Source organism: Lissotriton vulgaris, chromosome 8 (genome assembly GCF_964263255.1).
Source record: "Lissotriton vulgaris chromosome 8, aLisVul1.2, whole genome shotgun sequence".
In the NCBI taxonomy this organism is placed as follows: Eukaryota; Metazoa; Chordata; class Amphibia; order Caudata; family Salamandridae; genus Lissotriton; species Lissotriton vulgaris.
Window position 1 is genome coordinate 286,686,766 of NC_141696.1, and position 26,447 is coordinate 286,713,212.

General features: G+C 42.9%; 1 protein-coding gene across 3 annotated transcripts in view; it reads right to left on the minus strand.

Moving 5' to 3' along the window:
• Positions 1-26,447, minus strand: part of LOC147696974 (multidrug resistance-associated protein 1-like) — a 547,338-nt gene that overhangs the window by 41,535 nt on the left and 479,356 nt on the right. For all 3 annotated transcript variants that reach the window (XR_015299277.1, XM_086934056.1, XM_086934058.1), the window contains one exon: positions 3,901-4,067. Coding sequence is in view for 2 of the 3 variants with exons in the window: in XM_086934056.1 (XP_086790182.1) it covers positions 3,901-4,067 (167 nt within the window). In the remaining variant the exon portion in view is untranslated. The remainder of the gene's footprint in view (positions 1-3,900; positions 4,068-26,447) is intronic.

The following is a 26,447-nucleotide window of genomic DNA, read 5'->3' on the forward strand; positions in this document are numbered from 1 at the left end:
ATACTCTGCTTTGACAATGGACATGCTCTTTCTCGAGGAACTACGGAGGAAGCTTTCCTTCCAAGTGTAAGTGTTCAAGGCCTTCCCTGTTTGTGCCTCGGTAAGCCTATTCTTTTATAAGCTTGTCATTATTTTTTTGTGTAACTCGATTTGTACCGTCATATCCGTTGACATTCGGTAAAATATGGATTTATTACTTTATTTAGTTCAATAATCTTGCATACTGATGTACTATGATTGTTTGGATCTATCAATATTTCGTTTATTTTATGCTAACTACGTGATGTTTGCTGTGTATTTTTTTATTTAAAAAAAGTCCAATTTGGAGATTAGCATTGAGTTGCTTTGCAAACTTTAAAGAAGCAGACCCTTGTTAATCTGAGTTTTGCTTAAGTCTTAAAATATTTTTACTCTGAGGCTTCACTCTTAAGTCATACCTTCTGCTGCATTTCACTGAGCCTTTAGCTACTTCTCTATATTTATTATGCATTTTGACAAACTATTATATTTGCATTCTGTATTGAACTTTAAATGTTTTGTAAAATATTCATGGTTTTTCACTTTTACTTTTCTGAAGAAGGCTTATTTAATTGATAATGCTAATTGAGCTGCTGTCTTTCTGATCTCCGTAGGGGCACATTGCCTCATATTTTTTTTTAGGACAACACCGCCCCCCTTCTTGAGTAGATGCTTTATCTAAGATTAGCTGATAGGATAGTGTCAACAGTTTTGGTGGAGAATAGGGGCAACACAAGATATAATAAAATCTAGAGATACATTTTTAGGTCAAGCCTAAGCAGTGAGCATGCTGACCTGCTGTAATCACCATACGGAGTGTAATCCTGCCTGCTGTTTTTTGGTTCACTCCTGTGTTGGTCTTCTTTTGTGGCTCCTCATTGGCTGGCGCTCTTGATGAACCATGTCTGTTTTTCGCTCAGGAGCACCGGCCAACTACAGTTTCCTTACGCTGTACATGTTTATGTGGCCCTTTGGGGACTACTTCAAGAAAGCAAAAATGTTGAAGCTTGCAAACATAAAGTGAATGAATCACGAACACAATTCAGCCAACTTGGTGGTGGCATCCACCCCACATTCCAAGCTGTTGGGAAATCTGAGCTTTTTGGCCACTTGTATGCATGCTATATTGTTTTTTGCACGATTCCTAAAACGTACGTGCCGATCCTCACACTTTCTTGCACTTTCCCAATTTCCTCCTGTACATCTCTAAGATGTCAAATGCCCCATCCAGTGGGCGGTCCCAACCCCTGCACGCCCCTCAAAAATCCAGCGCAGCTCATTCTCCCTTCCCTGTGGTGTGCAGGCTCTGGGACACCAGCACTGCACAAGCATCGTTGTCGTGAATCTGGAGGAGAGCAGAGACCATGCCAGTGGATTCCCGGCAGAACACAGCCACAGCTGCACAACATGGCTTTGCTGACCACTGCAAAGATGCAGGAGGTACTAAAGTACCAGGTAAACAGCTCCGGGGAGAGGTCATAAATTGTCTGTGTCCCTCTCAAGGCTTTGAGGAGATATCTACTGGGTGCAGGGACAATGGGCATCTCTGCGTATATTGAGCGTGTATTTTAACAGTAGTACAAGTGTGCCTCAACCTCGCACCCATTTCAGTTTACGAAAGAGACTGCAGAAACTTTGGAAATACTTTTAGCGAACATTCCCGAAACAGCTACATGTGCAAGAAGTAGAGCTTGAGGACAGGAGGTAGCACTGTTGCCGAGGATGATATAAACTGCACTTACTATACATTAAAGAGGATAACCACTCCTAGGGGCCCATTACGATGTCGGGCGGCGGAAAGGCAAAGCCACGGAAAGGCAGGCGGACTTCACTCTGGGAGCCCCATGCGGGCCCCCAGAGTTAAGGAGAGTAGGGGGGTGAACACGGGGGTTACCTGTGGTACGTCCCTTCATTTGCATTTACAAAACTGCAGGCACTGCGCGGTGCCTGCCGCTTTGTAAATGCAAATGATGAAATGTATTTTTAGCATTGTGGGGGGCGGTGCAGAGAGCATCGCCCGCCACAATGCTAAAAATACAGGATGTGCCCGCCACTGTGGCGGGCACATCCTAATACCCCTCACGGGACCCCCGCCCTTATGGCGGGTGGTCCCTATTACCACGAGGATGGCGGGCGGGCAAAGTCCACCCGCCATCCTAATGAGGCCCTTAATGAGGCCGAGGTAAGGACGGCTTTGTTACGAATAACTTATGGAGGCGCGCTTTACAACTTGCCAGGACTGCACTCCACTGGACATATTATTAACTTAGTCACAGTGGGCTCAGCTCACTGCATTAGCAGCTGAGACCCGTAGCTGCCTCAGTCTGCAATTGGCTTTGTGAGGTGGCCTGCAGAACGTCAGTTGAACTGCTAGAATTATCAGGGGGGTGGCATCTTCGCTGGCTGTTGCTGTTTTCCAATAGCGAACTGGCGCCACCCCCAGAGTCAGCGACCTTTTGGTGACTTCACATTCTGCAGCCGGAGAATCACACAAATGAATTTTGGGGCAATGTTAATGATCACACTAACTTTCTATGTAATTCTGCACCACAATAAAATCACTGGCACCTGGGCTCTCACAGGTCGGGTCCCACATGGGCAGACTCCCTGACTTTCACAGTGCTGCAGGAGGAGGGTCACGTTGGTGCAGGATGTTTTTAATTATTTCAATTTTCTGCCTGCCCAGCCAGGCCTCAAGGAATTGCTGCTACCACCCGGGCGCTTGCTGAGTTAAATTATAGGAAGACCTCCTCGACACACATGAGCAGGTTAGTGTGCCCTTCCATTTATAGTGCTTTCCAGCAGTTTCAAGAACTTCTTAGAGTTTCTTGTTGCTCAAAAGGATGTAATTTCTAATATTTACGTGTTTCCCTTGTCTTCATTGATTGATTTTGCTTGTGAGAAAGTGTCACTTTAAGTGTCACACATTTGGTCTTGAATGTCACTCGTAACCGCACGGTTCTGTCTGTGAAAATGTCACACCTAATTAATCTGAAAACTTGCCAGCTATGCAAACTAGAAGCAGCAGCAACAGCTCTCTGATGGCAGCTACCACACTTACCACCCTTTGTTATGTGCCCTTGCCTCCTATAAGTAAAGCTAGCAGCTATTTTGTGCAGGTTCGTGCATTAATGCATACATTTGAGTCAATATCAGTGAAATCAGAATAATGTTCCTATGATGTAAAATATGTAACTTTAGTTAGCTTAGTAACAGAATGTAGTGATGTATCTCCAGCTCCTGTTGTGATCTAGGGGCAGTTTTATCAATATTTGACGCAAACCAATGCAACAAGACAACTTTCTGGGTTGCGACAAATGGAGAGAGCAGGAATGCAGCATATTTACTAACATATGGTGCATTTCTGCTTTCTACATCTACTCTGGTGCTCTTTGTGCTACCTAGTGCCAATGCAGGCACCCTTGTGCATGAAGCAAGGGACACCTTCCTGCACAAAAGCAATCCCTAGAGGCGTTTTTCTCTTTCTAGGTGCAGAGTAATGCGAGGCAATGACTTGCATGCACTACCTTGCATTATTCCAGATTTCCAAAGCCAAAGAGGGGCTCACAATCTAACTTAAGGGACACGTTGCCCTTGCATCACCCTGCATGACGCAATGGCATAGCTATCCTTTGATAAATCTGTGCCCTAGTGTATTTAGTTTTCACACTAATTGTCGGCTCAGCAATGTATTGTCTGCATGATTTGGTCCATAGATCCTGTAATATCTGAATTGTCTTTTTATGAACCTCTCATTTATCTTTTACAAAGCTACCGCTGATAAGCGATTCTGGTGTCATCTTACACAGGGTTCTCTGGTCGTCATAAGTAATTCATTTTGATACACACAACTTTTAGCCATTCTTATGAATAAACTTTTACCTGAGGTTTTCCCCTCCTTCTGATATCTCATGATTGAGTCTCAAAGGGAGTGACTGAACAAAGGTGTATAAGTGACACATTTGCAAAGCTTCCCAGAGTTCTGCATCAGAATGCTTTCCAAGTGGATCCAGGTTCATTTGTAAGGTTCCCGAAAACAAAACTGGGTCCTAGCCAAAGAAAGAAAATGATTATCACAAAATGTCAATTAATACTTTCAAAATTTCACTTAGCTTTTATCATTTTCTGCAGATGTTCATGACTATCCTCACATACAATAAAGTGACCATAAGTCACAAGAGTAGAAAGCAAGCATAATGAATCTAACTTTAGGATGGGGAGTCGTTTGAGAACTGCATTAAATGCGTTTGTAGGCCTTTCTCCAGTTGACGAAGTGGGTGTTCTTTGCTTACTAAAGCACTATTAGTCTCTGCCCGTTACTCACAGAACAACTATCAAGAATTCAACACATCCCAAAAACTTGACATACATGCCCCTACATTAGGAGGCTAGCACACTGTCACCATGAAGAATAAGGTGAAATAATGAGGAACGGCTGGTTGTGACCATGGTCATTTGGTCTCTGGGGCAAGCCAGCCTTAATCAATAAGGAACCTCATCACACATAAGTAGTCCTCAAGATGCAAGCAAGACAACAGTAGCACACAGAGTCAAGAATGAATACCAACTTATACCAGACCCTACTTGAATTAAAGTAGCATGTTGACTACATTAGGAATGATGAACAATTGCAATAGAATACAGAAAAGTTAGCATAACTGATCTCATGCTTTACTCCCGGCCCTTGCAGTTGCTGGGACAATCTAGCACCATGAGATATGGGAATACAGGTCCTCCTCACAATCCAAAACACTAGCTACTACATTAGTTACTCAGCGGTGATGGAAAGATGGCCTCTAAAGATGCTTTGACTTTCCAGGTAAGCTGATTGAGCATTTATGGCCTGGCCCAAAGGTGGTGGTGTAAAGGCTAACTGCGGGTGCAGTAAAACACAAACATCACAGTCGCAATAAAGATCCCAATGTTCAACTAGGGTTCTCATTTTACAAAACAGAAAAACACTCCAATGATTATCATTTTACAGAAAAGAACAACATCTCAAAACGTAAATATATGTAAAACAGAAAAACAAATGGAAACATACACATATTTAATTAGCATCAAAATTACACAAAAACATTTATGGTCAAGACAGGGCTACCAAACTACACTCAAGATACTGTTAAAAAACACAGAGTTATTCACAAACAACTCAAAAGAACACAGGTGAACTCTTTGCAATTCTGAACCAGAAATCTCATGCAAAAACACAATACAGAAAAGACAACCTATAAAGGAATAAACCTGATCCTACAACAGCAGAATCATGTTTCGGAGTTCATTTACAAAACAAGCATTGAAAATGCAATTGTCTCACATTTGTTTGAGTTAGACCTAATGGCATTGTAGATGGCAATGTCTTTTCCCTATGTGTTATGAAATGTATGGATGTTGTGTGTAGTGGAATTATGTGTGTTGGATTGGATTAGTTAGTTGTGTAATTGTGTCGCATGGAATTGTGTGGTTTGGCGTGGTTTGGATTTGTGTAGTGGAATTATGTGGCATATGTGCTGTGGCATTATATGCATAGTACATATGTAGTACTGAGTGTATTGGAATTATGTAGAGTGGGATTGTGTGTTATGGGATGTAATTACGTGGAATTGTCTTTTGTGTTGTAAGTGGTATGTAATGGAGTTTAATTATAGAGTGTGCTGTTGAATTTTATGGCACGGTGTGGAATTATGTGGTGTGGATTAGATGTATGCGGTGGGTTGAGTAATTGTGTTTTTGAGTTGTATTATGTGTTTAGTGTCGAATTATGTGGTGTGGATTGTGGTGAAGTTGAATTGTATGGCGTGGATCTGTGTGGATAGCTTTATCTGTTTGGTGACGAAAAAGAAGAATAGGTAGGAGCTAAACCTCGGATCTGTGTGTTAAAAAAAAGAAAGTGTTAGAGATATTGGCACTGTAAATGTAAATGTCTTTTACCTATATGTTATGGATTGGAGTTTAGGAGAATTATGTGGGTTCGATTGGAATTGTTAGTTATGGCATTGTGTGGCATGGAATTGTGTGAAGTAGAGTGGATTTGTATAGTAGAATTATATGGCAGGGTGTGCAGTTGTATTATGTGGATAGTAGCTATATGTTTTCGAGTGTACTGGAATTATGTAGAGGGGGATTGTGTGTAATGAAGGGTAATTATGATGACTCGTATTTTGTGTTCTGGAGTGTTATGTAGTGGAGTTTAATTTTTTGGTATGATGTTGAATTATGTATAGTAAATTGGAATTATATGTCGTGGGGTAGAATTGTGTTGTGGGGTGGAACAATGATGTCTGTTTTTTTAATTATTTGGTGTGGAATGGATTTGTGTGGAGTTGAATAGTGTGGCATGGTCCAGTGTGGTACAGGTTGAAACTATGTTGAGTGGAATTATGTGGCATGGTGTGGAGTGTTTTTATGTGGATTGTTATGTGGAATAGAGTGGATTTATGTTGGGTGCATTTATGTGGTATCGAGTAGTGTGTAATTAGGTGCAGTGGAATTATGTGGTGTTGAGTGGTATTATGTGGATTGTAATTATGTTGTGAGGTGTGAGTATTATGGATTGGAGTTGTATTGTTAATGTTGTCAGGGAAACCAGGACCAGCCCAAGGCCAGTACTGTAGTGATGGTAAATGGTTGTTTGGGGGAACCGCAGAGCTCTTCCATTCTAAGAGTGGCAGACAAACAAAAGAGCTTTTGGGCACTGGATGAGTGGCAGATAATGGAAAAGTCTAAGAATAGGCGTTGTCTATAGAGCTATCAATTGCATTTTTGCCACTTCCCAGCGGTGTAAAGAAGGCTGTTATTCTTAACCGACTTAATGGTATTCCATGTAGTGTTTTGAAGAGGCTGAAGCTTGAGATGGCTTTTGCTCAGTTTCAAATGTATGCGCTGAAGACAAGCCGAGAGGCCAGTGGCAGGCACTTAACTCACTAAACCATCTTCCTGGATCAAAATAAAAGCTTGTGAGGTGGAGCTTTTATTAATTTCCTGAGCACCAGAGAGTGACCCAACCTATTGGAGCCCTCAAAGATATGGTTCCACCTCTTAGCTTACAGAAAGAGGGACATCTGGCACGGATACACGCAGAGAGGCAATACATGCCTGCTATCCAATAGACTGGTAGGTGCTTCTTCATGTATGATGTGCTACCTGTGCAGAGCTCTATGGGTGGAAGAAAGGATCGTAAGCATAGGGTGGTGTGACACCTGCTTCAAGGCAGGCTCAGCAGGTCGCCTTTGAAAATGCAGTCCTCTATGCTGTGGTAACGTTATCAGCGCCTAACGCTGGAGCAGATGGGCAAGGATAGTATGTGTTGTGACAAACTGCAGCAGGGAGCAGTCACCAGCTGGGTGGAGCCAGCCACAGTAGGCAAGTGTTTCTGGGACGGAGGTGGCCTGTCCTGCCAGAAAATCCTCTGCTTTCAGGGCCTTTATCTCAGAGTTGAGGGCACAGGGAGACCCTGACCTCTGGTGCCCTGGGTGACATCCCTACCGGTGGATAGACAACCTCCCGGAGAGCAGCATATTCTGCTGTGTTGTACGTGGCATTGCTCAGACTCTCGCAGGAAAGGGCCTAAAAGTGAGAGAGGTTGGCCAAAAAATGACTTGTGACCTTAAGAATAGCCCAAGTGTCTTCAGCTTGAGGTGTACACCACAGGTCTCTTGATCTGAGCACTGAAATGTAACAGGTGTGAGCAGTGCAGTAGGGAAGACATTCACAGAAGGGGTGGAGTGGAGATTAAACAGGCAGAACCCTCTGAAGCGGTCTTTTTCCGGCGGCATTCAGTAACAGGCCTAACATCTACCCTCTCCCCAGTACATTGTTACTGCCTACCATCTCTGCCTGCTCCCTACGACAAGTAGTATGTGTACAGCTCACTTTCTAAATGAACCCTAAGGCTGACGTCTGTCTTTGTATATTGAAGCAGAGTGATCTGATTGCCTTTCTGGAATGTAAAGTGCTCTGACTTTGACTTAATGTGATCAGCGCTATGAAAACAAGTAGCGAAGGAAGCAAACGGTAAAACAAGCAGCGAAGGGCCAAAAGCATGAGAAAACAAAGTGCTCCCAAATAGGAGATACAGAAGAACATAGGTTACTTACCTGTAAACTGTGGTTCTCCAGTATTGGTGTCTTTCATAGATTCACATGCTTGAATATTACCCGTCGTCGAAGTGGGAGTCCCAAGGTACATAAAATAGAAGTAATATATGCATATATAGATGAAAAAATTACATAATCATACATATAGAGCAATAAGATATAAAGATATCATAAAGTTAAGAAAGTACCAAAGAACAGAATAGGCCCATAGCAGCCTAAGGGAGAATTCACTTTAGTAACATATTAGAGTCATTTTAATGGTCCACATTCCAGCTAATCAGGCTACAGCACCCTCTAGAACCTTCTCCTCAGAAGCCCAAGTCCTCAGATTTTCGTAGCACAAAGTGATCACGAGTGCATGAGGAGAAGAGAGCCTCTGAGGGGTGGAAGGGCGGGTCGCATGTGAATCTATGAAAGACGCCAATACTGGAGAACCACAGTTTACAGGTAAGTAACTTACGTTATTCTCCAGTATTAGGGGTGTCTTTCATAGATTCACATGCTTGAATAAGAATAGAAATCAGTAAAGCACAACATGAGTCATAAAGGTAGCATAAGCAAAGTACATAACACAACTGTGCATACTATGATTCAAGAGAAAAACCTTTATGACTGGAGGCGGGAAGCAACAGAGGCTCACCTTATTGGAAAAGATTCCGTAGCACCGCTTGTCCCACAGCCGCGTCTGCGGTGTCTGCTGATCCGAGACAGAAGTGCTTCGTAAACGTGTGTCTGCTCGACCACGTTGCAGCTCTGCAGATGTGGCGTAGAGGCACTCCCGCAAAGAGGGTTGTGAAAGTTGACACCGCCCTTGTGGAGTGAGCTCGTACAGGAGTAGAGAGGGGCTTTCCAGCCTGTTGGTGGCAAAAAGCAATGTCAGAGGAAATCCACCTAGTGATGGATTGTTTGGTAAATGGCTGTCCTTTGCAGATTGGGCCATAGGCCATGAAGAGCTGATCTGATTTTCGAAAAGGCGCAGTGCGCTGAATGTAGAATTTCAAACAACGGTTTAAGTCCAATGAATGCAGGGAATGTTCTGCAGGAGATTGAGGAATAGGGAAAAATGTCTTAAGGATGACAGGTTCATTAAGATGGAAATCACTTGGAACCTTAGGAATAAATTTTGGGTTGGTGCGTAGTGTAACCGCTTCTTTAGAAAACTGAAGAAAAGGAGGTTGGATCGTAAATGCTTGAATGTCACTTACTCGCCTGGAGGATGTTAGTGCGAGTAGAAGAGCAACCTTCCACGTGAGGAATTTTAAGCCCGCTGAATGGATGGGCTCGAAAGGAGGTAGGAGGAGCTGAGATAGGACCAAATTTAAGCGCCAAGAAGGCGGAGGGCGACGAATGGGCGGAAACATCCAAAAAAGGCCTTTGAAAAACTGTTGGATAATTCGAGAGGAATACAATGACGTGGAACCATCATGACGGAAGCGGGAGAGTGCCGCCAAGAAGACTTTAAGGGTGGAATGAGAAAGTCCTGATTTTGCAAGTGACAGGAAAAAAGGCAGAATTTGTTCAGGCTTGGCGGTCATCGGCTCCAAGGCTTTAGTGTGACACCAGACACAGAAACGCTTCCACTTTAGTTGATAGGTTTTAATAGTGGATGGAGCACGAGCATGAGCCAGCACTTCTCTGCAATCTGCGTCGATGTTTAGACGTGCAAACTCATTGTGTTCAGGTTCCAGGCATGTAGCTGGAGATACGCCGGATCTGGATGGCAGATTTGCCCTTGCTTCATTGTCAGGAGGTGAGGCAGAGGATGAAGCGGAATTGGATCACTCTGAGAAAACAGGAGAAGATCCGTGAACCATGGGCGCCATGGCCACCTGGGTGCTATTAGGATGACATGACAGGGTTGAAGCCTCATCCTGTGTGACAGGCGCGGAACTAGAGGGAGTGGAGGGAAAGCGTAGATGAATTTGTTCCACCAATTGATCGAAAATGCATTCCCGCTCGACTCTCTGTGGGGATGACGACTTGCAAAGAGTTGGCATTTCCTGTTGGAGGCAGTCGCAAAAAGATCCATCTGTGGCTGGCCCCACTGACGGAAGATGAACTCTAGAGTTGGTTGATTGAGTTCCCACTCGTGATTGTCTGTGAGAGACCTGCTGAGTGAGTCCGCTAGGACATTGGAGACACCCGGCACATTGATCGCTGAGAGATGGACTTGATGGTGAATCGCCCAGTCCCATATTTCATGTGCTTGCCTGGAGGGCAGAAGAGACGTCGTGCCACCCTGTTTGTTGAGGTAGTGCATTCTGGTGGTGTTGTCTGTCTACACCAGCAGCGATTGGCCCTGCACTACCCTCTGGAAAGATTTTAGGGCAAGGAAAATTGCCAGAAGTTCTAGGCAATTTATGAGCCACGTACGTTAGAGCGCAGTCCACTTTCCTTTGACGGACAAACATTCGAGGTGTGCTCCCCAACTCTCCAATGACGCGTCTGTCGTGAGCGTCATTGTCGGAGTCGTCTCTTGAAAAGGTCGTCCCATAGAGATGTTTGGAGGGTGAGACCACCACTGCAGTGCAGATTGAATGCCGGCGTGAATCTTGTCGTTGAACGACCTCGAGATCTGTTTCCACTGCTTGTCTAGTTCCTCTTGCACGACTCTCATATGTAGTCTGCAATGTGGAATCAGATGTATGCAAGAGGAGGCCATGCCCGGGATTGATTTTAACGTTCTGACAGAAACGTACTGTTTTGACAGCAGGGAAAGTACCATTTTGAGAATGCGGTCCTGTCGTTCCTGGGAGACAAACACCTTTGCCAGTTGATAATCTAGCAAGGCTCCTAGAAAATCTCGCTGCTGTGATGGACGAAAGTGTGACTTTCGGCAATTGACTGAAAGGCCCAAGGTGCGAAAAAGAGAGTTGCAGACCTGAGTGTGCTGATTCGCCACCTGGTATGACGGAGCCTTTATAAGACAGTCGTCTAGGTAAGGGTAAAATTGGATGCCCTGAAGGCGCAGAAAAGCAGCTACCGGAGCTATGATCTTTGTAAAAACCCTTGGTGCTGAGCGAAGGCCGAACGGCAGGACTTTGAACTGGAAGTGCAGATGTCCGACTGTGAAACAAAGATATTTTCTGTGTTTGTGGTGAATTGGCACATGAAAATATGTGTCCTGGAGGTCGATAGTGGGGAAGAATTCTCCGGGATTGAGGTAATTTAAAATTTGGAGTAGTGTTAACATTTGAAATGTTTTTGCTGTGATGAATTTGTTTAGGGCCCGCAAGTCCAAAATAGGGCGCCACTCTCCCGACTTTTTCTTGATTAAAAAGAAGCGGGAGTAAAAGCCTTTGCCCTGCTGCCCCTGCGGTACCACTTCGACACCCCCTTTTTTGATCATTAATTTGACTTGAGCCAATAGTTCTTTGTAATGAGGTGGGGGCGGACCAGTAGGTGGGCGGGGGATCGGAAATGTTATACATTCTAGAGTATGTCCCTTTGAGATCACATCCAGGACCCAATGGTTGGAGGTGATGTTTGACCAATTCAAGATGGACTTGGAGATCCGACCTCCAATTTTCACAGACGGTGTGTACTTTACGCTGGGGTTGTCACTGTTTCTTAGCGTTGGAACCACCTCTATACGTGGTTTTTCTCTGGTATGGTTTTGAATTGGTCTGGCGACTTTGAGACTGGTTATTTCGTTGTCTATTGTCGTTATAGGAACGATATTGGCTGGAGCCACGAAAAGTGGAAGAGCTGCCGCCCCTACCACGTGTTCACCGATACGGCTGTTTCTTATATTGGAGGGTTGCTAAAGCCTTGGCCGTATCCGTATCCTTTTTAACGGATTCGAGAGCATCATCGACATGTTTGCCGAAGAGCGAATCGCCATCGTAGGGTAGATCAAGCACTCATGCTTGAACCTCTGGACGAAAAGCAGTTGACTTTAGCCATCCTTGGCGTCGCAACACAGCGCCCCCGCCAAATGCCTGAATCCCATAGATGAGATGTCGACAGCACAGTCAATGATCGCTGAAGAGATTTTCTCTCCGTCCTGCGCAATGGCTTGCGCTTCCGCGCGGTCGGACTCCGGAAATTGTGGAATTAACGCTGCAATTGCGGACCACATCTGGCGGTCATACCGTCCAAGAATTGCTAGGGAATTAGCCGCCCTAACTGTTGTGGCCGCCATAGTGGTAAACTTTTTCCCGATGGAATCCAATTTGCGGCCCTCTTGATCAGGGGGAGATGTGAGTGGTGTTGCAGGATTGCGAGACCTTTTCTGAGCCGCCTGTGTTATGACGGAATCTGCCTTTGGCTGAGAAACGAGGAATGCGGAGAGTTTGAGTGTGCTTTATATTTTTTATCAAGTCTAGGTAAAACGGCCGGGATTGAATTAGGCCGCTCCATTAGTTTGAGACCTTCCTTCCAAATGTGATCGATGATCGGGATGGTGTGGCCTTGAAATCATATAAAAATAGTCTGTCTGTTGGACTTCTAAAGTGAGGTGAAACCTTTTGGCAGCACGAATCGTCAAGTTGTGAAAGCTGCCAATGTCCACTGGAGGCGAAGCTCTTGGCGATGTTGGCGGAGAAGAAGGTGTTTGAGCCCTGAGTCATCCCAATCAGCGAGGACGTTGTCATCTTGATCCGTGTTTTGGGGGTCCTGGTCCTCATTATCAGTATCCTGCTGAAGGCGTACTGGTGATCTGGGTGTTACTGTAGGTAAAGAAACTTGTGGTTGTGGAGGAGGATGCGGAGCTGGAGAAGCAGGTCTAGATGGCGGAAACCTGCGATTATAATCATCCAGCATGTGCTGCAAATTAGAAACTAAAGACAGTGGTATTTGTGTCATCTGTTCCGTTATTGGTGTTTCAGAATGCTCTATGGGGAAAAGATCTGCCCCATCTTTGGTTTCCTCTTCCTCCTCGTCATAGTCCTGGCACTTAATGTTAAATCAGAAGGGTTAGACGTGGGTCGAAACGCAACATCGACATATGAGCCATCATTAGAGTCCTTCTCCGCGGACTGAAGCAATTGTTCAGAAAGAGCAGAGCCACTCTTTACAGGACTTAAATGCAGAAGAGGTACCCGTCTTTTAACCATTGAAGCGGTGACCACTGTGAAAGTGGTGGCTGTGGCCAGTGGATGGTGTGAAGTTGACGAGCTCGTCAACGAAGCGGCAGAAGATTCTGAAGGAGGCTGAATTGTCAGCGCTGGGTCTACTGATGAAGAATCCGTAGCCACTGACGGATGTGACTTCCCTTTATTCTTCGTTGACGAAGGTTTTTTCGCCTTCGACGACGCCGTCAACGAAGAGGGTAGCGTCGACGCAGATGTCACCGTCAATGAGGATGCTGTCGTCAGAATTTTACTTGTCGACGAAGGTGGGACCGTCGACGAGGATGCAACCATCGACGGAGTTGGCACTGTCGACGAAGAGGTTCCCTTCGACAGGTTGGGTCCCATCGACGATGATGTAGCTTTCGTCAACGAAGATGTACGCGTCGACAAAGATGGATGAGTTGACGGAGGCTTTTTCATCGACGAGGAGGTCTTGGCAGTCGTCGACGAGATCTTAATGATGGAAGCAATGGGTCTCACCTCATGGGTCGTCGTCGACGAGATGGACATCGTCGACATAGTTCCTGAAGTCATTGAACATGTCGTCGTCGACTTAGAGACTGCATCAACTGATTTGGTCATCGTCGATGTCGTCGACGGACGCGTCGACGAGCCCGTCGACGAGCCAGTGCCCGGTTTTAAAGATGATGGCACGGCTTTGGACTATGACGCCAGAGAACCAGGTTCCGTAGGCGTTGGAGGAAAGTCCTGTGGGGAGACATTCTTAGAGACTTCAGCAAGTCTTCTTTTCTTGAGAAATGGAGAGGGCATCTCCGTCTCAGACCCACGCTTCTGAGAGGCCTTGGAATGAAATGAAGAGACACTCTCAACCTCCGAGACCACTGAGTCAGATGTCTTCAACCTTTGTTGCCACAGAAGGAGACGGGCCTCTCTGTCTCTTAAAGTTTTATTAGATAAAGTACGGCAGTACTTACAGTTCTTGACTTCATGGTCCGGATAGAGACAGTAAATGCATTCACTGTGTGGATCTTCATGAAACAGTCTCAGTTTGCCACAGGATGAACATTGTCTAAATAAAGATTTCTTAGAGGAAGACATTTGTCAAGTAGAATGAGCTATGAAGAAGAAAAAACTGAGCAGAGCTCAGGGAGACTCCCTTCACACGACGTGCGGTAGAAAATCTGAGGACTTGGGCTTCTAAGGAGAAGGATCTAGAGGGTGCTGTAGCCTGATTGGCTGGAATGTGGACCATTAAAATGACTCTAATATGTTACTAAAGTGAATTCTCCCGTAGGCTGCTATGGGCCTATTCTGTTCTATGGTACTTTCTTAACTTTATGATATCTTTATGTCTTATTGCTCTATATGTATATATGTATGATTATGTAATTTTTTCATCTATAAATGCATATATTACTGCTATTTTATGTACCGTGGGACTCCCACTTCGACGACGGGGAATATTCAAGCATGTGAATCTATGAAAGACACCCCTAATACTGGAGAAGGCAAGCTTAAGTACATTGTACTTTACCAGTATTTCTCAGCCGTGAACGGAAGTGAGGAATCTGCTGCAGGAACAAGACAGGAGGCTGCAAACAAGAGTGACACTGGAATGAACTAACGGTAAGCAGGAGGTGGGAATAGAGTTATTTTATTGATGAAAGTAGGTCTTGCAGACAACGCATGTGAGCAGTCTCAACATAAAAAAGGTAGACTTATTCCCTGGTTTAAGATTAGCTTTTGACGGTCCTTTCAAATCAATCTCATGACAATGGGGGTTCTTGCTACAGGAAATTAGTTCCAAAGTTGTGTGGGACAAATCCCAGAACATCAGGATTGCAGACACCTGTCTGATCCACAGGTGAAAACAGTGGGAGAATCAAAAGGCAGAGGGGCAGACACCAAGATCTTGCAGGAACTGTACAGGCTATTGTGGCTGGCACACAATCCATCCAGCACTGCAAGACAATGTCAGAGGTCCCTTAATCGTTGCTCAGCAATATTTGTTCTGTCACCCAGACCCCTCTGACCAGGAAAGGAGCACCTGTGAGCAAACCGCTCTGGTTGAGGCTAGCTAGTACCAGGGAAGAGCTGAAGCTGGGTATCCAAAAGGCAAATGTCAGACAATATTCAGGATCTGTAGGGAAGTAGGACAGGCCGGTGACTTGGACTTAGCACTCAGTCTTTCAGGTCTAGGTCCTTTTAGTCTCACACCCAGTTTGTAAGAGCAGTGCTATATTACGGTTATCCCTCTAGCAGCAGCCAGCCTTCACAGGTAGCAGGAAGCATCCAGATGGCACACAGCAGTCTTCAGGTTAATTAGGCAGCAGCTGGCCATGCAGTGCATCACTCAGGGGTTTGCAGTAGGAGTGGAGGCTTTTGCCAGTGGCCTTTTTGGGCAGCTGGCAGTATATCTCTGCTAATGGTGTGGCTCACTACGGCAATCCAGTGAGTTTCTGGTGCTCCTTCTTGAGCAAGACAATAAGATGACCACAGGTGATTGTTCCTCAGAGCGGAAGTCACCAAATACTATCTTTGGCACACAGCGCCTCAAGGTGACAACCTCAATTCTTTAAAAGGCACCCCAGGGGCACCTCTCAGATCACTTGGTCAACAGGACTGGTCCTAACCCAAACACACACTTTGCCCAATGCTGTTGTAACGCAGTGCCATTGTGGGGCACCCGTGCCACAAGCAAATGTTTACACAGGCTTCGGTTGGGCCTACCACCCGGGTATACAGGTTCAGGTGCTGTGGTAACTACAACAGGGGATAAATGATGAAGATTGCACTACCTTGTTTGGCAGTACAGGGATTTCTTCATTCCCACTGCTTAGTGAGCCAGATGGACCCTACGCCAGGATCAATAAAGGCAGTCCCTTCCACAATCAGCTCCTCTTGATGTCATGCTATAATTCAATTTACCCTTATTTGGTTTAAAATACAAACCATAAAAGCAATAAAAACTCTCACATAAAACATTAATAAAACAAAAACTGATGGAAAAAATGTACAGTAAGTTTTACCAATCACTGCTCATACGAATCTTAATAGTGGCAGAAAAAAGCGACTGACACCAATACATGATAGGGGGTATTAAACAGCTGTGAAAAACAGAAGAGTTGGCCTACATTGTGCACAATTCACTTGCTTAAAAACAGGTAGGTACAAGAAACTTCAAATTTCTGATGGGGAAATAAATAAAATTTGCAAAACATGGCATGCATAGTACACTGCAAAGAGAAATATCACAGGGACAAAATATATTGCTGTCATGTGTCTTTCTGCTGTTAGAAAATACCATGTAATATTGAATGAGGACCATCCTCAATCGAGTTAACAAATAATGATCCCACTGTTCATGTACTTAAAACAGATATGGTTCCAATTTGATTGTTGTTTTAACTAATATAAATAATTTGACAGGAAGAGGAAATTAGAACATTGATCGAGCTGGAGAAAATGCTAGTAGCTACAATAGAGAGACAAGAGCCCATTGACCAGATATTAGTGGCTATAGAGGAGCGAAAGGCGGAAACAGGGGCCACCTTGGCACATAAAACAGCAAGAAAATACTTAGCGAATAAAGAAAAATGCTATGAATACAACAAGAGGGTGGGGCACTTGCTTGCGATAAGAACTAGGCAAACGTTAGCTGCAGGAGAGATTAAAGAAATTAAGGATGATAATGGAGTAATTGTTAATAAAGTTGAAGAGATACAGGAGGTGTTCAGGAGATTTTACGAGAGGCTTTATGAGCAGGACAAAATTGACGGAGAGATAGAGATGAAAAGCCTGGAGTATTTAAGGGAAGGTTTACAAGACGGATTGAGCGTAGAAGAAAGGGAAAAATTGGATATGCAGCTAACGGTACAGGAGATAAGGGATGCAATATTTAGCTTACCCTCTGGTAAAGCAACTGGCCAGGATCAGATCCCGGTAGAATTTTATAAAACTTTTTGGGAGGTATTAGCTAAAGACATTTGGTCAATTTGCAGCTTGGCACAGGGAGGCAGAATAGTTCCTAAATCTTGGGCGGGCGCTGATATAATTGTCATATTAAAAAAAGATAAACCACCCACTGAGCCGGGCTCTTACAGACCTATCACACTGCTCAATGCCGATGCAAAAATATTCTCTAAGGCATTGGCGAATAGATTAAGTAAGGTGATAGAGAAGGTGGTGTCCCCTACACAGCATGGGTTTATACCCGGCAAAGGAACTACCGAACATATCAGACAGCTGATTACAATTCTGGACGCTGAAGCAGCCTCAGGGGACCCTGTCGCGGCTATATTTTTGGATGCTGAGAAGGCTTTTGACAGGGTCTCCTGGGTCTATCTATGGAAGGCTATGGAGTGGGCTGGGATTGGTCGAAGATATATAACTGCAATCCAGGCACTATATAAACATCCCAGCGCTAGGATACGCATTAATAGGTCATACTCCAACGCAGTACAGATCAGACGGGGAACCAGGCAGGGATGTCCAGCCTCACCTCTACTATTTGCTATTTATCTAGATCCCTATCTGAGAAAGCTGACAAAAAATAGGCGGATTAAGCCAGTTTCTTTGTTTGAAAAAGAATACAAAATATTTGCTTACGCGGACGATGTGGCTGTTATAACACCTATACCAGAGGAGTCGCTAGCTGAAATAGAACAGGAGGCAAGAAAATTCGGAGAGGTGTCAGGCTATTCGATAAATAGGGGGAAAACACAAATAGTTTTGAATAGACATACTGCATTTGCAGACGCAAGAGTTGTTGCAGATACAAAATACTTGGGTGTTAAGGTGACGGCAGATCTGGAAAAACTAGTAGAGCTGAATATGGAACCTATACTAGACAAAGTTAAAACCAATTTGGAGAGGGTCAACAATCTACACTTGACTCTCTTGGGTAGAATCAATTTTGTTAAAATGGTTACTTTTCCAAAATTCTTATATTTATTTAGGGCAATCCCACTCTTTTTTGAAGGTATATGGTTTAATAAAATAGAATCAGCGATTAATAAATTAATTTGGGCACAGGGGAAGACACGTAGGGCATACCGTTTTTTAACTCTATCACGAGAAAGGGGAGGCTGGGGAGCACCCGATTTTAGATTTTATTATTGGGCAACGGCTCTACAATATTCCAAAGGATTATTAGGTGGAGGTGCTCAGGAGGAGGAGGTGGGAAGAAAGGGCCCGGCTAATGTATATGAAGCTCTCCTAGGTAAAGCGGCAGAAAATGCTTTAGTGACAACAGTGGACTTCACATACTTTAAGCACACAAAATTTAAGACTCTGAGTGCGATCTATAAAGTCTGGAAAGCAGTAAGGAAAAAACTGGGATTGGGAAGATACAACAGGTATGTAAGGCTTTATATGAACAATGATCTCCCAAGGGAAATCTTTCATGACACAGTTATGAGTGAATGGGAGGTGAAAGGGATTAAGAAACTGGGGGACCTACTGGACGCAGAGGGGGTAATGCTATCATATCAAAATATACAGCAAAGGTATAGCATAACTGGTAATAACTTCTTCAAATACCTTCAAGTGAGGAGCTATTTTCACACTAAAACAGGGGGTGCAGGAGGGATGAAGTGTTGCAGGATAATGGAATACTTGGGAAGCAGCCAGGCTTGTTCAATAAGACAGTTGTATGCAGAGCTCCAAGCTTACAAGGTAGATGATAGAGAAAAATACAGCATTAAATGGAGAGAACAGATAAAGGCAAGACCAGCAGACTTACAAACCTCTTTAGATTATGGTCGAACTATTTTATGTTCAGCGACACTTCAAACTCAGCACTATAAAACAATATATTCACTATATTACACACCAGCCAGAATAGCCAGCTGGGGCGGCTCCTCTGGAATTACGTGCCCAAGATGTAATTCCACAGAGGCTAATATAACTCATATGTTTGCAAATTGCCCACAATTGTATACTTTAAAATTGACGATAGAAGAGTTTCTGGATAAATCTTTGGGAATACGAACGAATTTAACTGAGGAGCTTATAATCCTGGGCGTAAGCCTAGATGTAAATACAATCTATCCAGAATTTCTATTCATGGTCACGGCGGTATTTAGGATAATTGTAGCTAAAGCATGGAAGGAGAAAACAGCACCGTTATTCCAGACGTGGGTAGCAAGATTACTATCTACTTACAACCTGGAAAGGGCCATATATGACAGAAAAGGAAGGAAGGCAAAAGCTCTAGGGAGTAAGATTTGGCTACCTATTGAGAATTGGAAATGTAGGAAAACTGTCCTTGATGGCAGCTGAGAAAATCAGTAACTTTAATAGCTGTCATGAAGAAGAAATTAGATGCAATATTTTGTAGTTTAGCGGTCTTTTTTTTTGTTGCTACTGTTCAAGGTTGCCTGAAACACGTTGGGCATCCTTATTGATGTTTCGGTTATTATCATTCTGTTTACTTGTTTATTGATACAAATCTGTACTTGGTGTAAACGACTGTGTATTGTTTTAAACATATTGGATGTAAAAGAAAAATGTGGGGGGGGGGGGGAAAATTTTTGAATAAAGATAAATAAAAAAAAAATATATAAATAATTTGACAAACGGTTTAGATAACTCTAAAAGCTCTCTGATATGTTTTCTAGATTGATAAAAGACAGATTTAGCCCAGATCTTTCCTTTTGTGTTAACATTTCGGGACAGTAAAAAAAAATGCTGGTGTGCCCAATTCTGTTCAAAGTAATATGATGTAGGATAACCACCCTGATGTACTATTGGGCTCCAATGATAAAGGTATTTAATGATCAATCTGTTCAGAATGAATGGTACTAGGATTGATACAGAGGGTGATCCATAGCAGGAGCAGAGAGAGCAGGGTTCTATCTGTCAAACAGGAAATTTCAAGTTCTCTGTGACAAGAAATTGTGTGGAAACTTCAAGGCACAGATAAAAGTTGGCGACAATATTTGTTCTCTTCAACTTTTAGAGAGCAGGGGTTAAAATACCCGCCAACCTTGGCTCCATAACAGGCAACAGGCATGCACTTGGCATTCTATGAGGTAATCATATGTGGAAAAAACCTCCTGCCTATATTAAACACAAGAGAGCAGATGTATAAAAAACGTTTGACTGGAATTACGAAGGTCATTTCAGCAAGATATGCTATCAAAACATACGCCCAAATGAGAAAAACTTTAACCTTCTCAAGATGATGGCCCTAAATGGAAAATGTGCTGGATTTAACATGTTTTGAACCAGCAATCATTACAAATGTCTATGTAAAATTTGTGCTAAAATGGGGCGCTAGGAGTAGCAAACACAAGATGGCCGCACTGTAGTGAGGCTCCCGTGGCCTGGGTGGAAAAATCCATAAAAATCCTTCCCGATGCACGGCTAAGGTGCTGCAGAAGAACATGGATGAAGCGCACTACACAGCAGGCGATTGTATGACAAAATATCGAAAGACAGAAAATCGACCTACAAAAATATCGCCACAGAAATATCGACGTAAAAAATATCAAAGTCCTATCTACATAATATCGGGAAAAAATATTGTTGTAATAAATATCGATGTTAAAAATAGAGTTTTTTAATGTTTTATTAATAATGGAAAAATAAGTAAAAAATAAATATGATTTACAAAACTATAGATATAAACATTAAAACATATTTAAAAAATAATAACTAATACAAATAATTTAAAAATTAATTAAATATATACATATAAATTAATATATATACTTACTCCACATATTGCCACAGTAGGGAAAGCGGTGGATAGCGTAGGGGTAACAATTACTATTTCAACTCCAGAGAGTGCAACAGTAAGAAAACGCTGGATAGCGTAGGGGTAAAAGTTACTATTCCCACTCCAGTGAGTGCAACAGTAGGGAAAAAATTGTATAGCGTGGGAGTAAAAATTACTATTCACACTCCAGTGAGTGCAACAGTAGGGAAAGCGCTGGATAGCGTAGGGGTAAAAATTACTATTCCCACTCCAGATAGTGCAACAGTAGGGAAAGTGCTGGATAGCGAAAGGGTTAAATTAATGTACTTATCAACTACATATTTTTTTGATAAAAAAAGAACATATTGATAAGTAATTTACAAACAAATATTAATAAATACCAATAAATTACAATTAATATTTACTTAAATAACAATAAATTACATCCCACACTATTCCCCCTTTAACACACAACACACTACACATACAAAAAACACAATTAATGTAACTATCAATTAATCAATTATAACAATTAATAATACGTTAATATAATTAGAGCATTACGAATTAATACATATAAATTACCAATTAATAAGTAATCACAAATTAATAATTAATTAACAATAAATTAATTAACAATAGCAATAAATAATAACTATTAATACATTAATTCTAAATACTATAATTAACTAATTAATAAAAGACAATTACCAATTAATAAGTAATTAACTATTAATTAATAATAAATACCAAGGAATAAAAACAATCTCATTAATTAATTTAATTTATTTCCCACCTTATTCCCCTATAAACCCACAACCCACTATACATAGAAAATCACATAATTAATTTATCAATAATCACTTAATAAAAATTAATCACCAATTAATTATTAATTAACAATAGATTAATTAACAATAACAATAAATAATAATTATTAATCAATTAATTCTATTTAATATAATAAACTAATTAATACAAATGAATTACCAATTAATAATCGATTAATTAATCATCAATACCAATTAATAAAAACATATTAATTAATTAATTATAATTAAATTACTTCCCACCCTATTCCCCTATAAACCCACAACCCGCTCTGATACTAAAAAGCTAAATTTACTTTAACAAAATTACTAATTTCTAAACATTTATTTTAAAATTTATAAAAAATACATTAAAAAATGTTTCAAATACATATAAAATACATACTAAAATACATAACACAAAAAAAATCGATATTATTAACAACAATATTTTTGATTACGATATTACTTACTTCAATATTACTTACTTCCATATTACTTACTTCGATATTTAAAAAATCAATATTACTTAACTTGGAATCGATATTCTGGCCAACGATATTCTTGACTTCGATATTCTGTCCCTACGATTTTAAAAACCCGATATTAATGTGGGTCGATATTTTAAATTCGATATTTTGACTGCCCACCATGGCGGGCACCTGGTGATGACATCGAGATCCTGAAATAAAGCCTTGGACTGTTCCGTGTGGCCGCTACACATCGAGATACGCAGAGAGGCCACTAGGTCCTAGATAAATCAAGCCTGCAGCACCAGACAGCGGCTGAGCCACCCTGGGAGCCACAAGAGGGCAGCAGTAACCACGAGGTGAGAGATGGCATGGGGGGGTCAGCATTTCTCAAAAAACACCTGTTCACGTTCGGACACACCTACAGCCTCGGTCCGTGGTGGGAGTTCCGGTGGGGCAGGCAGGCGGGGCGGGGGAGGGGCAGGATGGGGGGTGATAAACACCGGAATATGGATGATTGCAGGTAAGTAACCAATTAAATTAATAAAACGAATTTCGTTCCGTGTCCTGCATCGCATTTTGCGCAGGGACATGGACACTAAAACACAATGTTCTGCCAGAGTAGCGCTTAATGGGCCTGCATGCGCGATGCCAATTTTTTTCTGATTTCTCACAACCACTGTTTCGTGGGGAAGATGCATAAATAAAAAGAGGTGGAACGCAGGGAGCACTTGATTACCTCTCGGCTTCAAGGGTGTGCAAGAGAGCACCACAAGGTTATTCACAATTTTTCTCTGATTTCAGTCAGCTCCGATCTCCTGGGGAGGACGCATAATTAACAAGAGGTGGAACGCAGGGAGCACATGATCACTGGTTGGCTTCAGGGTGCCTAAGAAAGCAACAAAAGGTTATGCACAACTCCCACAGCACACAACCTCGTACCTCCACCCCAACAGACTCATTAAAGCCAACACCGCTGCGAATCATCGAAACCCAATTTAAGGTAGGACATCTAACGTGCGGGAATGCTGCATCGCAGATCAGTCATGGGCAGAACAGAAAGGAAACAAACGAAGCTATTCTTTGAGTCTCACAAGGCGCCGTGAACACAGCAGGAAGATGCGGAGCAAACAGAGATGGATCAACCCGCTCCTACACAACAGAGCCATGAAGAAGACATGAAAACGTTCCTAATCACCATGAAGCAAAGTCTTACTTCCAAAGAAACTAAAATGGACTCGATGTCAGCCCGCATGGACCTTATAGCAAATAAACTCGAAAAACATGACAGCCGATTCACAGAAGCAGAACACAGGATTTCTGAGCTAGCGACACCTCGGAGGCAGGACGGAACAACTAACACAGATGGAAAAGCTGTTAATGGTCATTGTTGCGAAAAAACAGGATTTAGCAGAACGTTCTAGACGCAAGATTCGAATCCTAGGGGAGCTCAAGAGCACCAATACGGGGTGCATAGATGACTATGTTGAACACTTACTGCAATACATTTTTGGAGCTAATGTTTTCCCCCCACAACTAGTGGTAGAAAGAGTGCATCGCTGGCTGGGGCTGCGTCCTCCCCCAGGAGCAATCGCTGGGACCATTGTTGCATGTCTGCTGAATTACTGAGACTGAGACATGGAACTCCGGATGGCCAGGGAGAAGTCACAACTACTATTCGAAGGAGACGCTCTCACATTATATCCAGATTTCCACTCGCAGTTCAAGAAGCAGGAAATAACTTTTTACAAGCGATAAAGAAACTCAAGAATGCACAGATTGACTGCGCTTTAATGTACCCGGAGTCACCTATCAGGGGAAACAACAGGTTTTTGTGAACCCGCAACAAGTAGAATACTTTTTGAAACTTACCCAACGGAGGGCATCAGAGTTGACCCCAATAAGGTCGCCCAATCACTCTATGTCACCAACATCGGAATAACACCAATCCTGACTGCTGTGAAGCGGGACAAGAGAGAAAACAGACTAGGAGGAAACAGTAATCAAAGATACAATACTACACACCTACCTGCATCATTAAGGATCCAACTCCTAGGCAGTAGCACCCTGCTTAGAATAATAAGGTTGGGCCAACTATATGCTTCTGTAAATATTTGCGCCGACAATGATTATTTGGTCTTCTAACACACCCAGGCACCCTCCTCCTAGCTCACTGAGCTAAGGAGGGGTAGGAGAGTTGTGTTACCCCCCTAGTGCTACTCATAAGGAGAACCCTCCCTATTTTCTGAACGTTTTTTTAATTGTTAGAGCCAATTTGCATGGCTTGTTGGGAAAAGGGTGGGTGACTAAATGCCGACAAGTTTGGGTTGTCGTTGTGGATGGGGGGGTGTGGGGGGGTACGGAAAAGTAGAGTAAAATCTGAAATTCGGCACATATCACAGCTGCATACATACACATTGATAGTGGTGCAACACTACTACCTCATAGCTTATCGGGTCCTTCTCCTGAAGATATGATAAAAGCCATAAATGCTCCAAAAATTCGTTTTCAATCTTGGAATGTCCAGGGTCTGGGTAAGTAACCCATGCAAATGCAGACATGTTGTGGGCTATTTGGACAGGCATAACATTCAAATAGCCCTATTACAGGAGACACATTTTGGCCCACACAACACTTCTAGCTTTGCATCCCGTTAGACAGAACACCGTTACTTTGTATCTTACTCTACATATGCTAGGGCTAGGGGAACAGCAATACTGTTAAAAAAAACACACCTTACGTCCCAATGGGAGCCAGCCATGACAAACAAGGTAGATACTGCATTATATGGGGATGCCTGTGCTCACATTTCGTCCCTATAATAATTTGATTGTGGGCCAAACATAGACGATCCCACCTTTTTCTCTACACTATGGAGAAAAATATTAGCCATTGGCTCTACATATGTACTTTGGGGAGGAGATTTCAATACAGCACTTGAACCCCAGTACAACAGGTCACAGCAGCACAAAATCAAATGCAAGTTATTATAGCGGACCATGATCTTGTAGATGCTTGGCTATACCTTCACCCGTAAACCAAGGATGGTATCTATCACTCTTTGGTGCACACAACATGGTCAAGGCTCGATTACTATATAGTCTCTAAAGGGATGGCCCCATGATCATTAAAATAGAACATCAAGCGCAAACATATTGAGATCACTCCCCAGTACGAATGATATTGACGTCCCCTCAGGCTAGGATGCCTCATATTGCCTGGCGAGTTAACCCAACAACACTGCTAGACACAGCCTTCAGGGTGGAACTAGGGCAGGACATAACTAACTACTTTCAGCGTAACATTGGATCGATCACACAATTAGCCACTGTATGGGAGGCCTCTAATGTTACAATGCAGGGGATCTGCATATCCAAAGGAACTAGGGTGCTACGGGACATACGTAACACACTTAACAAGATCGAAGTAGAACTAAAAGGGCTCGAACATAAACTTTCCTCCTCCCTGGCCGCCGATACTCAAGCGGACTTCTGGAACAAACGGATGGCAATATAAAGAAATGGCAGATAGAGAAAATATCTGTTCCGTGGTAAATATTTCATGGCTCATAGGTATGGGGAGGGATAAAGGCCCAGGAAAGCACTGACTAAACAAATTTGGAAGCCCCACTTTTCCAACTATGTATTAGAGATTCAGGATTCCAATGGCAAGATACATAGAGACACAGCAGACCTGGTACAAATATTCACAACACTGCGAAGAGAAAACATCCTTTTGCACTAGCAACTTATTTTGATGATGTAGCTCTTGGATACAGTGCACATGGAGTGTTTCTATCTGCTCCTCTGTGCAGCGTTAATGCAGATGAATTCTGGTCGCACCCCTGGACTAGACGGCCTCCTGGCCAAATTTTATAAAACATATGCAGGTCACCTAGTTCCCATTCTCAAACAGGTAGATGAGGAGGCTAGAGAAGTTGGTATCCTTCCTCCCTCCATGAGGGAAGCAGTGATTACTTTACTGCTTAACCCAGGACAATCAGCACTGAAATGTGAATCGTATAGGCTGCTCTTCCTCATCAACTGCAATGCCAAAATCCTTGCTAAGGTTCTGTCAAATAAATTAGGCCTCCTTATGGTGGCTCTGGTATTTCCAGAGCAGGCAGTTTTTATTCATGGGCGAGCCATGTCCTATATCATCTGTACCCTGTTTTCTGTGATGCAAGACATAGACCTCGACCTTGCAGCGGTAGCAGTCTTTCTAGATGCTACTAAAGCATTCGACTCCATTGAATGGGATTACCTAATTGGTATACTACAAAGAATGGGCATACTGGCAAACTTCCGGGGTAAAGT